At 45.8% G+C, this 12,419-nt stretch overlaps 1 protein-coding gene across 1 annotated transcript in view; it reads left to right on the top strand.

Moving 5' to 3' along the window:
• The window catches only part of HFM1 (helicase for meiosis 1), a 236,775-nt gene that overhangs the window by 165,296 nt on the left and 59,060 nt on the right, over positions 1–12,419 (top strand). Inside the window, exon 28 of the mRNA XM_088444870.1 lies at positions 11,227–11,384. Coding sequence (XP_088300996.1) covers positions 11,227–11,384 — 158 coding nt within the window. The remainder of the gene's footprint in view (positions 1–11,226; positions 11,385–12,419) is intronic.

The following is a 12,419-nucleotide window of genomic DNA, read 5'->3' as shown; positions in this document are numbered from 1 at the left end:
TCCAGGTAATGGAGGATGGCTGGATACCGGGTAGGACCAGTGGGTAACTGGACTCCAGGTAATGGAGGACGGCTGGATACCGGGTAGGACCAGTTGGTAACTGGACTCCAGGTAATGGAGAACAGCTGGAAACCGGTTAGGACCGGTGGGTAACTGGACTCCAGGTAATTGAGGACAGCTGGAAACCTGGTTAGGACCGGTGGGTAACTGGACTCCAGGTAATGGAGGACGGCTGGTAACCGGTTAAGACTGGTAGATAACTGGACTCCAGGTAATGGAGAACGGCTGAAAACACTCAGTGGAGGCTAACTGGAGAATCAGCAAACACTTGAGAAGCACAGTAAGAAGCTCAGACCGCTAGGCTATGAGTCCTGTTGCACTGGCAATCTGTTACTGCAGCAGGAATCCCTTTATAGAGGCTGCAGGAAGCTGATTGGCTGAGAAGATTGTAGGAGCAGTTTCATTGGAGGAGGTGTCACATGGGCAAATCCAAGATGGCTGCGCCCATCTTCCCCGGAGAGCGGCTGGTGGACTTAGTGGAATGCCGGCCCCATCACAGCAGGGAGCGTGCAGGCAATGGTGTACAGAGGTGAGATCAGTGGGACCCGACTGAGCCGCCGCAAGACGGTGTTGGAGCCAGTGAGCACAGCGAGTCAGCGCTCGCAGAGGTAAGTGCTGGGGTCTGGTTCTGAGGTCTCTTAGGCGGGCTGTGACAGTACCCCCTTTTCCATGAGTGGCCACTGGACCCTTCCTTGGTTTATGAGGAAACTACATATGAAACGCCTTGACTAGGCGAGGAGCATGAACCTTAGAAGAGTTTATCCAAATTCTTTCCTCCGGACCATATCCTTTCCAATCAATGAGGTATTGGAGATGATTATAATGACATCGGGAGCCTAGTATTTTTTCAACTTCGAATTCTTCTCCTCGTTGAGTTTGTACACTGGAAGCTTTGGGAAGAACCCTCTGGAATCTGTTTAGGATCAGTGGCTTCAGAAGAGAAATATGAAAGGAATTGGGAATACGAAGAAATGGTGGTAACTTCAACTTTTAGACCACTGGATTTAGAACTCTGATTATCAGAAATGGACCAATGTAACGTGGAGCCAGTTTCATTGAAGGAACTCGGAGTCTGAGATTTCGAGTGGAGAGCCAGACCATGTCTCCTGATTGAAAACTTGGGACAGCACGTCTTTTGCGATCAGCGAATCCCTTGTACCAGGCCGAGGCTTTGGTCATGGCGGAACAAACTCTTTTCCAAATGTTAACGAACTGTTGAAGAGATACCCTGGCAGCTTGCACATCTGGAATTGGGAGTAGAGGGAACTCTGGAACTCGGGGATGATGACCAAACACTGTGAAAAAAGGAGTTGATTTTGTAGAAGTATGAGAGTGATTGTTATGGGCGAATTCAGCCCATGGCAGAAGCTCCATCCAGTCATCTTGAGAAAAAGTGATGAAGGTTCGAAGGAACAGTTCCAGGTCTTGGTTGACCCTTTCGGTCTGCCCATTGATTTGGGGATGTTATGCGGTGGAAAACTTTAGTTTCACCCGGAGGGCCGAACAGAGAGACCTCCAAAACTTTGCCACGAACTGCACCCCTCTGTCAGAGATGATTTCTTGGGGTAGACCATGTAATCTGAATATCTCTCTTATGAAGAATTGAGCAAGTAACAGTGCAGAGGGTAGTCCAGTGAGGGGTACAAAATGGGTCATCTTAGAGAATCTGTCCACTATAACCCAAATTGTATTGTGACCCCGAGATGGGAGGAGGTCAGTGATGAAGTCCATTGACAAGTGTGTCCATGGTTACAAGTGAATGGCTAGTGGTTGGAGTTGCCCAGATGGGGCCTGTCGGGGCACTTTGTGTTGAGCACACTTGACACATGAAGAAACATAGGACCTCACATCCGCTTTCATTAGGGCCACCAATAAGAACGCTGGACGAACTCAAGAGTCTTGTCCGTTCCTAAGTGTCCAGAGAAATAAGAAGCATGAGCCCACTATAGTAGCTTCTTGCAGAGATTAGGAGTAACAAAAGTTTTCCCAACAGGAGGCATTGTGGACAAATTAGTAGTAGAGAAAGAAGTTGGGTCCGGGATCGGATGAGACTGTTCCATGGGTTGATCAGAACTGCTTTCCATAGAGCGGGAGAGAGCGTCGGCTTTGCAATTCTGTGTTCCAGGATGAAAGGATAGCTTAAAGTTGAACCTGGAAAAGAACATCGCCCATCTGGCTTGCCGGGGATTCGAACAATTAGCAGACTTTAGATCTAATAAATTCTTGTGGTCTGTGTAAATGGTGATTGGATATTGAGTACCTTCCAACAGATATCGCCATTCTTCGAGTGCCAATTTTATGGCGACCAATTCCTGATCACCAATTGAGTAGCTCCTCTCTGCTGGCAGGAATTTTCGTGAATAAAGCCCACAGGGATGAAGCCTCTCATCTTCAAATCATTGGCATAGAACAGCTCCAACACCCTCTGAAGAGGCATCCACTTCCAGGATGAATGGTCCTGTCAAATCCGGCTGTTTCAAGACAGGGGCAGAGATGAATGCCTGTTTAAGACGTTGGAAGGTGGAAGTGGCTTCTGCGGACCATTTGGTTGGATCTGCTCCTTTGCAGGTAAGGGCTGTGATAGGTTCTACCAAGGTGGAAACTCCTTTCACAAATTTGTGGTAATAGTTGGCAAAACCTAAGAACCGCTGTATAGGCTTCAGAGATGATGGAGGGGACCAATCCAGAATGGCCTGCAACTTCGAGGAATCCATTTGAAGGCCTGATCCTGAGATTATGTAGCCTAGGAAAGGTACATTGGAGACTTTGAACAGACATTTCTCCAGTTTACAGAAAAGTTGATTGGAGCGCAACCTCAGAAGGACTTCCTTTACCTGAACTCGATGACTCTCCAGATCTTGAGAGAAAATCAAGATGTTATCCAGGTAGACAACCACACAGTTGTAGAGGAGATCCCGGAAAATTTCATTTACAAAGAATTGGAACATGTCCCGAGCATTACAAAGACCAAAGGGCATGACCAGGTATTCGTAATGCCCATCTCTGGTGTTGAAGGCAGTTTTCCATTCATCTCCAGCACATATACGAATCAAGTTATAAGCCCCTCTTAAATCAAGCTTGGTAAAAATAATGGCTCCTTTGACTCTGTCAAATAGTTCGGTTTTAAGAGGAAGTGGGTAACAGTTCTTAATTGTAATGTCATTGAGTCCTCGGTAATTGATACATGGCCGGAGGCCTCCTTCTTTCTTTTTTTACGAAGAAAAATCCAGCTCCAGCTGGAGACGCGGAGGGTCGAATGAAGCCTTTACTTAAATTTTCCTGTATGTACTCCGACATGACTTGAGTCTCGGGTAAGGATAACGGATATGTTCGACCCCTGGGGGGAATTTTCCCTGGAATCAGATCTATGGGACAATCCCAAACCCGATGGGGAGGCAATGTATCTGCATTCTGTTTGCAAAAGACATCTTGGAAATCGAGGTAGGGTGTGGGCAAACCCTCAGAAGCTTGTGGGACCGAAGATCAAACAGGTACTACCCGATGGAGGCAAATCTTAAAACAATCGGAATTCCAGGACGTTATCTGCATGGTTGACCAGTCGATTAATGGAGAATGTTTTTGTAGCCAGGGTAGGCCAAGGACTGGAGAATGAGAGGCTTTGGGAATCACTAGGAAGAACAGTTCCTCGGAGTGGAGCACTCCAATGGTAAGTTTAAGTGGCATAGTGCGATGAATGATGGTTCAACTTAATCTCTCCCTGAATCTCCTAGCCATTACTGAAACCTGGATTTTACCCTCTGACACCACTTCTCCTGCCGCTCTGTCCTCTGGGGGCCTCATCTTTTCACATACCCCATGACCAGGGGGTCACCATGGTGGTGGTGTTGGGTCCTTCTATCCCCTGGTTACTCATACCAACCCATTCCCTCTGAACCATCCCTTATATTCTCTACATTTGAAGTCCATGCTGTGCGCCTCTTCCACCCAGTACACCTCCAAGTAGCTGCCATTTGCAGTCCCCTTGGCCTGCCCTCCAAGTTCCTTGACAACTTTGCTTCCTGGCTTCCTCATTTTCTCTCCTCAGACCTTCCCTCCATTATCCTAGGTGACTTCAATATTCCAATTGATATCCCCACAGAATCCTCTGTCTCCAAACTCCTCACCCTCACATCTTCCAATGGACCTCCTCACCCTCCCATGTGAGTGGCCATATGCTTGATCTGGTCTTCACTCACCGATGTGATATTTCTGATCACTCCAATTCCCCTTTCCCACTCTCTGACCATCACCTTCTCTCTTTTAACCTGTCCCTCTCTCCTTCCCCTCCTCTACCTCCAAATGCCACCATCTCTCTCTCCTGCCCTGATCAAGCCACTTCCCTATACAACGCCTCCCTTACTTCTGCTCTGGACTCTGTTGCTCCGGCGATCACTACTCACACTCGCAGATCTACTCCCCAACCCTGGCATTCCAAATGCACCAGATACCTGCAAAAGTGTTCATGAACTGCCGAGCGACAGTGGAGAAGATCACGCTCTAAGGCAGATTTTCTCCATTTCAAATTTCTGCTCTCATCCTATAGTGCTGCTCTCTCCCTCTCTAAACAGTCATATTTCAAGATCCTCATCTCCTCTCAGTCCACTAATCCCCAGCGTCTCTTCAACACTTTCAACTCCCTCCTTCGCCCACCCCCTCCTCGTCTCCTCTCCTTGCTCTCTGCCCTTGACTTTGCTACCTACTTTACATCTAAAATTGATTCCATACGTCAGGACATCATATCCAACCAGTCCCCCAGCTCTCCATCTCCTCCTTTCCCAGATCACCCCTCCCCATCAACTTTACCAACTCTAACATCCTTCTCCTCTGTATCTGGAGAGGAAGTCATGGCCGTCATCCAGTCCTCCTCCCTTCCACCTCCCCCCTTGATCCTATCCCTTCCCGCCTCCTCCGCTTCCTCTCTCTCTCTGCCTGCTCCCATCTTGCCCACCTTATTAACCTCTCCCTCTCATCAGGCACTGTTCCTTCTGCATTCAAGCATGCCCTTGTCTCCCCCATTCTTAAAAAACCTACCCTTGATTCTTTCTAACTACCGACCCATCTCTCTCCTTCCTTTTGCCTCCAAACTCCTTGAGCGGATTGTCTACAAACGCCTTACCACTTTTCTTTCCTCCCACTCCCTCATTGACCCTTTTCAGTCCGGCTTCCATTCTCTCCACTCCACTGAAACTGCCCTCACGAAAGTCAGCAACGACCTCCTTGCTGCCAAATCCAAAGGCCACTACTCTCTTCTCATTCTCCTTGATCTCTCTACTGCTTTTGATACTGTGAACCACTCTCTCGTGCTGCATATCCTTCACCCCCTTGGTCTACGTGACACTGCCCTCTCCTGGCTGTCGTCCTACCTCTCTGACCGATCTTTCTTAGTTTCCTCTCATGACTGCTCTTCCCCCCCAAAGCCTCTTACAGTAGGTGTTCCCCAAGGTTATGTTCTTGGACCTCTCCTATTCTCCCGCTTTACTTCCTCTCTAGGTGAACTCATCAGCTCTTTTGACCTCCATTATCATCTCTATGCTGATGATACTCAAATCTACCTTTCCTCCCCTGATCTCTCTTCTGACTCGTATCTCCAACTGTGTCTCTGCTATCTCTTCCTGGATGTCCCAGCGATTTCTTAAACTTAATATGTCTAAGACAGAGCTGATCATCTTTCCACCCTCCCACATAACCTCACTTCCCACTATTTCTTTATCAATTGATGGAATAACTATCTCATCTAGTCCCAAGGTGCGCTGTCTTGGAGTTATCCTGGACTCATCCCTCTCCTTCAAACCACATATCCAGAACCTTTCACAGTCCTGTCATTTCCATCTCAAAAATATTTCTAAGAACAGACCCTATCTCACCCAGGATGCTACTAAAACCCTCATACACTCACTGGTCATCTCCAGATTGGACTACTGTAACATCCTCCTATCTGTCCTCCCCAAATCCCTTCTCTCTCCTCTCCAGTCTATCCTTAATGCTGCTGCACGGCTTATCCTTCTCTCCAAATGCTCTACATCTGCCTCCCCTCTCCTACAAGCCCCCCACTGGCTCCCCTTCCCTTTTAGAACCCAATTTAAGGTTCTCACGCTCACTTACAAAGCCCTCACCCAATCTTCTCCCATATACAACTCTGATCTCATCTCCCTTCACTCTCCTCTCCCCTCTCTTCGTTCAATGAATGCACGTTGCCTTTCATGCCAGCTGATTACTTCCTCCCACTCCTGCCTCCAAGATTTTGCCTGCACTGTTCCCCACCTCTGGAACTTTCTCCCACTCCCCATCAGACTCTCCACCTCTTTGCAATCCTTCAAACGGGCTCTTAAGACCCACTACTTCATCAAAGCCTTCCAGCTATCATTCTAACTCCCTGCTACATGCTCCTTCCTCCCCATCTACCCCATCTGTGTCACCCCTGTTTGTCTTCCCCTCCCTTTTAGAATGTAAGCTCTCACGAGCAGGGCCCTCTACCCTCTTGTGCTTCTCCCTACCCTTCATCTACTTCTCACTCACCACTAGGGCACCTAACACTTGGTTGCTTATGCTTTGTTGCTTATCTGGGTGTTATGGTCGCTAATGTAGCAATATATATTATCCATGTCCCGGTCCTGTAGTGTATTGTTCTGTAAGTCGCTTGTGTACAACTTGTTTATGTAGTTTGTAAGGCGCTGCGGAACATTTGTGGCGCCATATAAATAAATGATAATAATAATAATAAAATGCGACTACCAGCGATGGCAGTTAAAGTGATGGCTCAAGGTAGTGCTTCAATGGAGATTCGATGTTTAGGGGCAAAATCCGTAGTCACAAAACTTCCTGCGGCTCCGGAATCCAGCAGAGCTAGTACAGCTTTGGAACCTTGAGAAAGCTTCAACTGAGCATGGATTATGGAATCAGATTTCCTAGGTGAGACAATGGCAACTCCTAACTTAACCTCTCTGTCATAAGTTAGGAAGAGGCATTTCCCGGACGAATGGGGCAAGATCTAACTAGATGTTGGGACAAACCACAATACATGCAAAGATTCTCTTTCTGTCTCTTCAGCCGTTCCTCGGCCGATAAGCGAGAGTGGTTGACCTGCATGGGTTCTTCATCCACGGGAGGAGAATGCAATCGAGGGACCGACATGTTCTTCCACGATCTAATCTGCCTCTCTCCAGTGCACACTCCCTGTGACGTAGGTCCATCTTGTTGCAGAGAGAGATCAGATCATCCAACTTGGGCGGAAGGTCACGGGAGGCCAGATCATCTTTGATTCTCTCAGAGAGACCACTCCAGAAGGCAGCGATGAGGGCATCTTCATTTAAATTAAGCTCTGAAGCCAAGGTTCGGAACTGAATGACATATTGGCCGACAGTCTTGCTGCCCTGACGAACACGTAGACTATCTGTTGAGGTGGGGGTGGTTCTTCCTGGTTCATCGAAATCCTGCAAAATGTGGAGACGAACTCAGGATAGTTAGAAAGTAAAGGATCCGATTTCTCCCAGAAGCGTGAGGCGCAAGCGAGTGCTTGTCCAGAGGGCAGAGAGATTATGTAGGCTACTCGGGTTCTGCCAGTCGGGAAATTGGCAGGTTGAAGTTCGAAATTAATCTCGCACTGATTTAGGAACCCTCTGCAAAGTTTGGGGTTACCATCAAACTTGCTCGGAGGTGCGAGTTGAAGACGGGCAGTAGGTTGTGCCGGAGGGGGAATTGGCACAGAAGCAGAAGCAGCAGTCTGAGCATTAACTGGGGCAGGATGTGACAGGAGAGCCTGAATGCTGTCCAAACATGATGACATGTCCTGAATAAACTGAATCAGTTGAATCTGAGAGGTATCTTGCCTTTCCAGACGAGACAGAACATCTTGGGATGAATCTACTCCAGATCCCTGACCACTTGCCGAGTCCATCTGGCCAGTTTAAACTCACAGACGTAGAGATTTGAGGCTGTGTTCCCGGGCTGGGTCCTGGATCAGGATTGGTAGACTCAACTGCACATTGGAAACTACTAGGTTGAATGTAATTTCTGCGCATAGGTTTGGGTACTGGGTTGGTCCGGAGAGGAACTGGACTCCAAGGCTATATATTGGAGGTTCGGCTGGATACCGAGTAGGACCAGTGGGTAACTGGACTCCAGGTAATGGAGGATGGCTGGAAACCGGGTAGGACCGGTGGGTAACTGGACTCCAGGTAATGGAGGACGGCTGGATACTGGGTAGGACCGGTGGGTAACTGGACTCCAGGTAATGGAGGATGGCTGGATACTGGGTAGGATCGGTGGGTTACTGGACTCCAGGTAATTGAGGACAGCTGGAAACCGGTTAGAACCGGTGGGTAACTGGACTCCAGGTAATGGAGGACGTCTGGTAACCGGTTAGGACCGGTGGGTAACTGGACTCCAGGTAATGGAGAATGGCTGGAAACACTCTGTGGTAGCTAACTGGAGAATCAGCAAACACTTGAGAAGCACAGTAAGAAGCTCAGACCACTAGGCTATGAGTTCTGTTGCACTGGCAATCGGTTACTGCAGCGGAATCCCTTTATAGAGACTGCAGGAAGCTGATTGGCCGAGAACATTGTAGGATCAGTTTCATTGGAGGAGACGTCAAATGGGCAAATCCAAAATGGCTGCGCCCATCTTCCCTGGAGAGTGGCTGACGGACTTCGTGGAATGCCAGCCCCGTCACAGCAGGGAGCGTGCAGGCACCGGTGTGCAGAGGTGAGATCAGCAGGATCCGACCGAGCTGCCGCAGAACTGAGTGGGAGCCGGTGAGCACAGCGAGTCAGCGCTCGCAGAGGTAAGTGCCGGGGTCTGGTTCTGAGGTCTCTTAGGCGGGTTGTGACATAAGCCACTGGATTAATGATCTTGATAATGGAAAATGGACAGATGAAACGAGGTGCATACTTCATAGATGGTACCCGGAGTCAGCAAGGTCTCTCCCAGGCAAAGATTTCACAGCAGACTGGTGTTTCAAGATGTGCTGTTCAAACTCTTTTGAAGAAGCACAAAGAAATGGGCAATGTTGCGTACTGTAGGCGCAGTGGTCGGCCAAGGAAACTGAGTGCATTGGGTGAAAGACACATCATGCTTACTTCCCTTCAAAATAGGAAGATGTCCAGCAGTGCCATCAACTCAGAACTAGCAGAAACCAGTGGACCAGGTACACCCATATACTGTTCGGAGAAGTTTGGCCAGAAGTAGTCTTCATGGAATAATTGTGGCCAAAAAGCCATACCTTCGACATGGAAACAAGGCCAAGCAACTCAACTAAGCATGAAAACATAGGAACTGAGGTGCAGAAAAATGGCAGCAGGTGGTCTGGACTGATTAGTCAAAATTTTAAATATTTGGCTTTAACAGAAGGCACTTTGTTCGCCGAAGGGCCGGAGAGCGGTACAATAATGACTAATCAAGCACCAGTGAAGCATGGTGGAGGTTCCTTGCAAGTTTGGGGTTGCATTTCAGTAAATGGAGTTGGGGATTTGGTCAGGTTTAATGGTGTCCTTAATGTTGAGGCAGATACTTATTCATCATGCTATACCATCAGGGAGGCGTCTGATTGGCTCCAAACCTATTCTGCAGCAGGACAACAACCCCAAACATACAGCCAATGTCATTAAGAACTATCTTTAGTATAAAGAAGAACAAGGAGTCCTGGATGAGATGATATGGCCCCCACAGAGCCATGATATCAACATCATCGAGTCTTTCTGGGTTTACATGAAGAGACAGAAGGATTTGAGCAAGCCTACATCCACAGAAGATATGTGGTTAGTTCTCCAAGATGTTTGGAACAACCTCCCTGAGTTCCTCCAAAAACTGTGTGCAAGTGTACCTAGTTTAATTGATGCTGTTTTGAAGGGTGGTTACACCAAGTATTGATTTGATTTAGATTTCTCTTCTGTTCATTCACTTTGCATTTTGTTCATTAATAAAAATAAACTATTAACTATTATTGAAAGCATTCTTATTTTGCAGTATTTTTTCCACACCTGCCTAAAACTTTTGCACAGTACTATACCTCTATGGCTATAAGGATAAATTAGCGCTGTCACTGGTCACAAAGTGCCTTCCCCATCCATTCTATAAGGTACATCTCAGCTATGAAGAATAGAACCTCCTCTACTGGTTCTAACACGCTAATCTGGGAACAGATCCCTAATGGGTGCAGATCCCATTATTGTGTTGTTATGACAGTTCTTTTTTGGAAGGAAAATAAACATACCTCATAGGGATATTTATTTGCAGCTTAAATGTTACTAAATAAACAACAACAAGGTCAAATCTATTTTCTTATCATTATTATTATTCCTAACAGATGCCTCATGACCATCCTCTTCCCCCAAGTAATTTATTACTGAAAATGTTTTCACATTTTTACAAATGTATTTTATTTATGTATTACAAGTAGGGGTGAGCGGGTTTGGTTTTACTCGGATTTACTCGGATCTTTAAATGGCATTTTATTGGCTATCGCCTATCATGTGTTTTGGATAGCCAATATAATAAATCCGAATTTGCGGTAAAGTGGCGATAAGAACCGAGTAAATCCGAGTAAAACCGAGCCTGCACATCCCTAATTACAAGGGCTTATATATTTAGTACATACAAAAGATATTCTGTACAGAAACATTTCCCTCAATTTTTGATTTTGTTCTGACCCATCAATGCAAATATATTATGGAGGAGGAACTCTTCCTTGACATTACCATGTAATGACTTTTTAAGCTACATTTTTCATCTGAAATTCTCTCAGAAATGTTTCCTATAGATTCTTACCAAAATTTCCAAAGACCAAAGAGGGACAATTGTTTATTTGTTTATGTTTTCTTTTTTACTAATCGCTAGTGGTACAAACTGGGTGTGTATAGTCTTCAAAAATATTGTTGATTAATAAACGCCTTTAGTAAATCAACCACCATGGCCAAACCATTGATTAAGAAATAAACTTTCTAAAGTCAACCACTTGCAAACAGTAAATGTAGCCATTTTATGAGAATTAAAATATATAACAATTACTATGATGCTATATGTAAATAAAAAAACACACTTTTGGGGGGCAATAACACATATTTTCCCAATAATATATGTTTCAGTTTGCTTACATATACATTAAGCATATTTGCTCTTTAAGTTCTTTAGAAAGATCAGTGATTACTATACATTTACTTCCTTTGTCAGACAGCAAGATATAGTCCTACAGTAGCAGAAATTGTTGTCACCATATTGTTAAAAAACTTTGAGCAGCTGCAGAAGAGAAGAACAGCACCTGATTTTCATCATGTAACTCTCATTATCGGAGACGCTGATAACCAAGTTGCCTTTAATCAGAAAATCATGTGAGTGATGACTAGTTGATTTGGAACTAATGTTGAGTGAGTCACCAGTACATTAGACATTCAAACGTGTTCTTGTGTCACATAAATTACACTATAATACATTTCAAAATGTCAGGTTAAAATCAAAGTTGTCAGGATAAAACTGAAAGTAGAGAGAACAATGGTTTTTGTTTGTCATTGTATAAATGTCATTGTCTTTTTCTGCCACATCAAAGAGAAACAAAGGAGTTTTCATTTTCCATGTCACTGGTGCTTTCTAAAGAACAATGGTTATAACATACCATTACCAAAACAAGAGGACGTGGGGCATGGTCGCAGCACACTGGAAGTATGCTCATGCTTCAGATGGGCATAAGCATAACCCCGGTAGCCATTTTTAAAGAAAAATCTTATTATATATGCTGCACACTGTGGAGGACACGTGCATAAACTCCCCGCAAATGAGGACAAACATTCTGATCGTGGAACTATTATCAAAAATCGAGAGGGGAGGTTGGGAAGAATGCTTACAGGGCTTTGTGTTTAATTTTAGGCTAGTTTGAAGTGAATTTTTTTACATGTAAGAGTGCCTCTGAAATGTCAAATCACCTTAAATCCCATTCACAAAGCATCTGTCTGTTGTCAGTCCTAAGGTAATTTAGGAGAATGCTAAAAATGTGGGTCAGCAGAGCTAAAGTTTAAATGAGATTCAAGATTTAGAGAATGCATATTTTGAGGGCTAGCAGTCTAGGGGGCTACCTCAGCTTTTTTCCCCTGACTTGGTTTTTATACTCTGATGTGATTGTCACGCCCGGCTCCAAGGAATCCCCTGCTGAGGGACTGACAGCTGAGGTCCCGGGTTGAGGGAGGAATTGGAGGCGAGGGGCCTGAATGTAAGTTCTCCTCATCCACAAGTATCGGATGTTGACAAGACCTGACCAAAGGCGCGGAGTCTAACCTGCCGGAAAGTGTTCACCAATGACCCCTCCAAGTGGGATATGGGTTTAGCTGCTCCCGGCAAGCAGGTTTCGGCCCTTTGGTCAGGTATCAGATACG

Source organism: Taudactylus pleione, unplaced genomic scaffold, assembly GCF_031769625.1.
Source record: "Taudactylus pleione unplaced genomic scaffold, aTauple2 ptg000373l, whole genome shotgun sequence".
NCBI lineage: Eukaryota > Metazoa > Chordata > Amphibia > Anura > Myobatrachidae > Taudactylus > Taudactylus pleione.
Note: the sequence above shows the minus strand (reverse complement) of the source record. Positions and strands in the feature narration are given on the sequence as shown.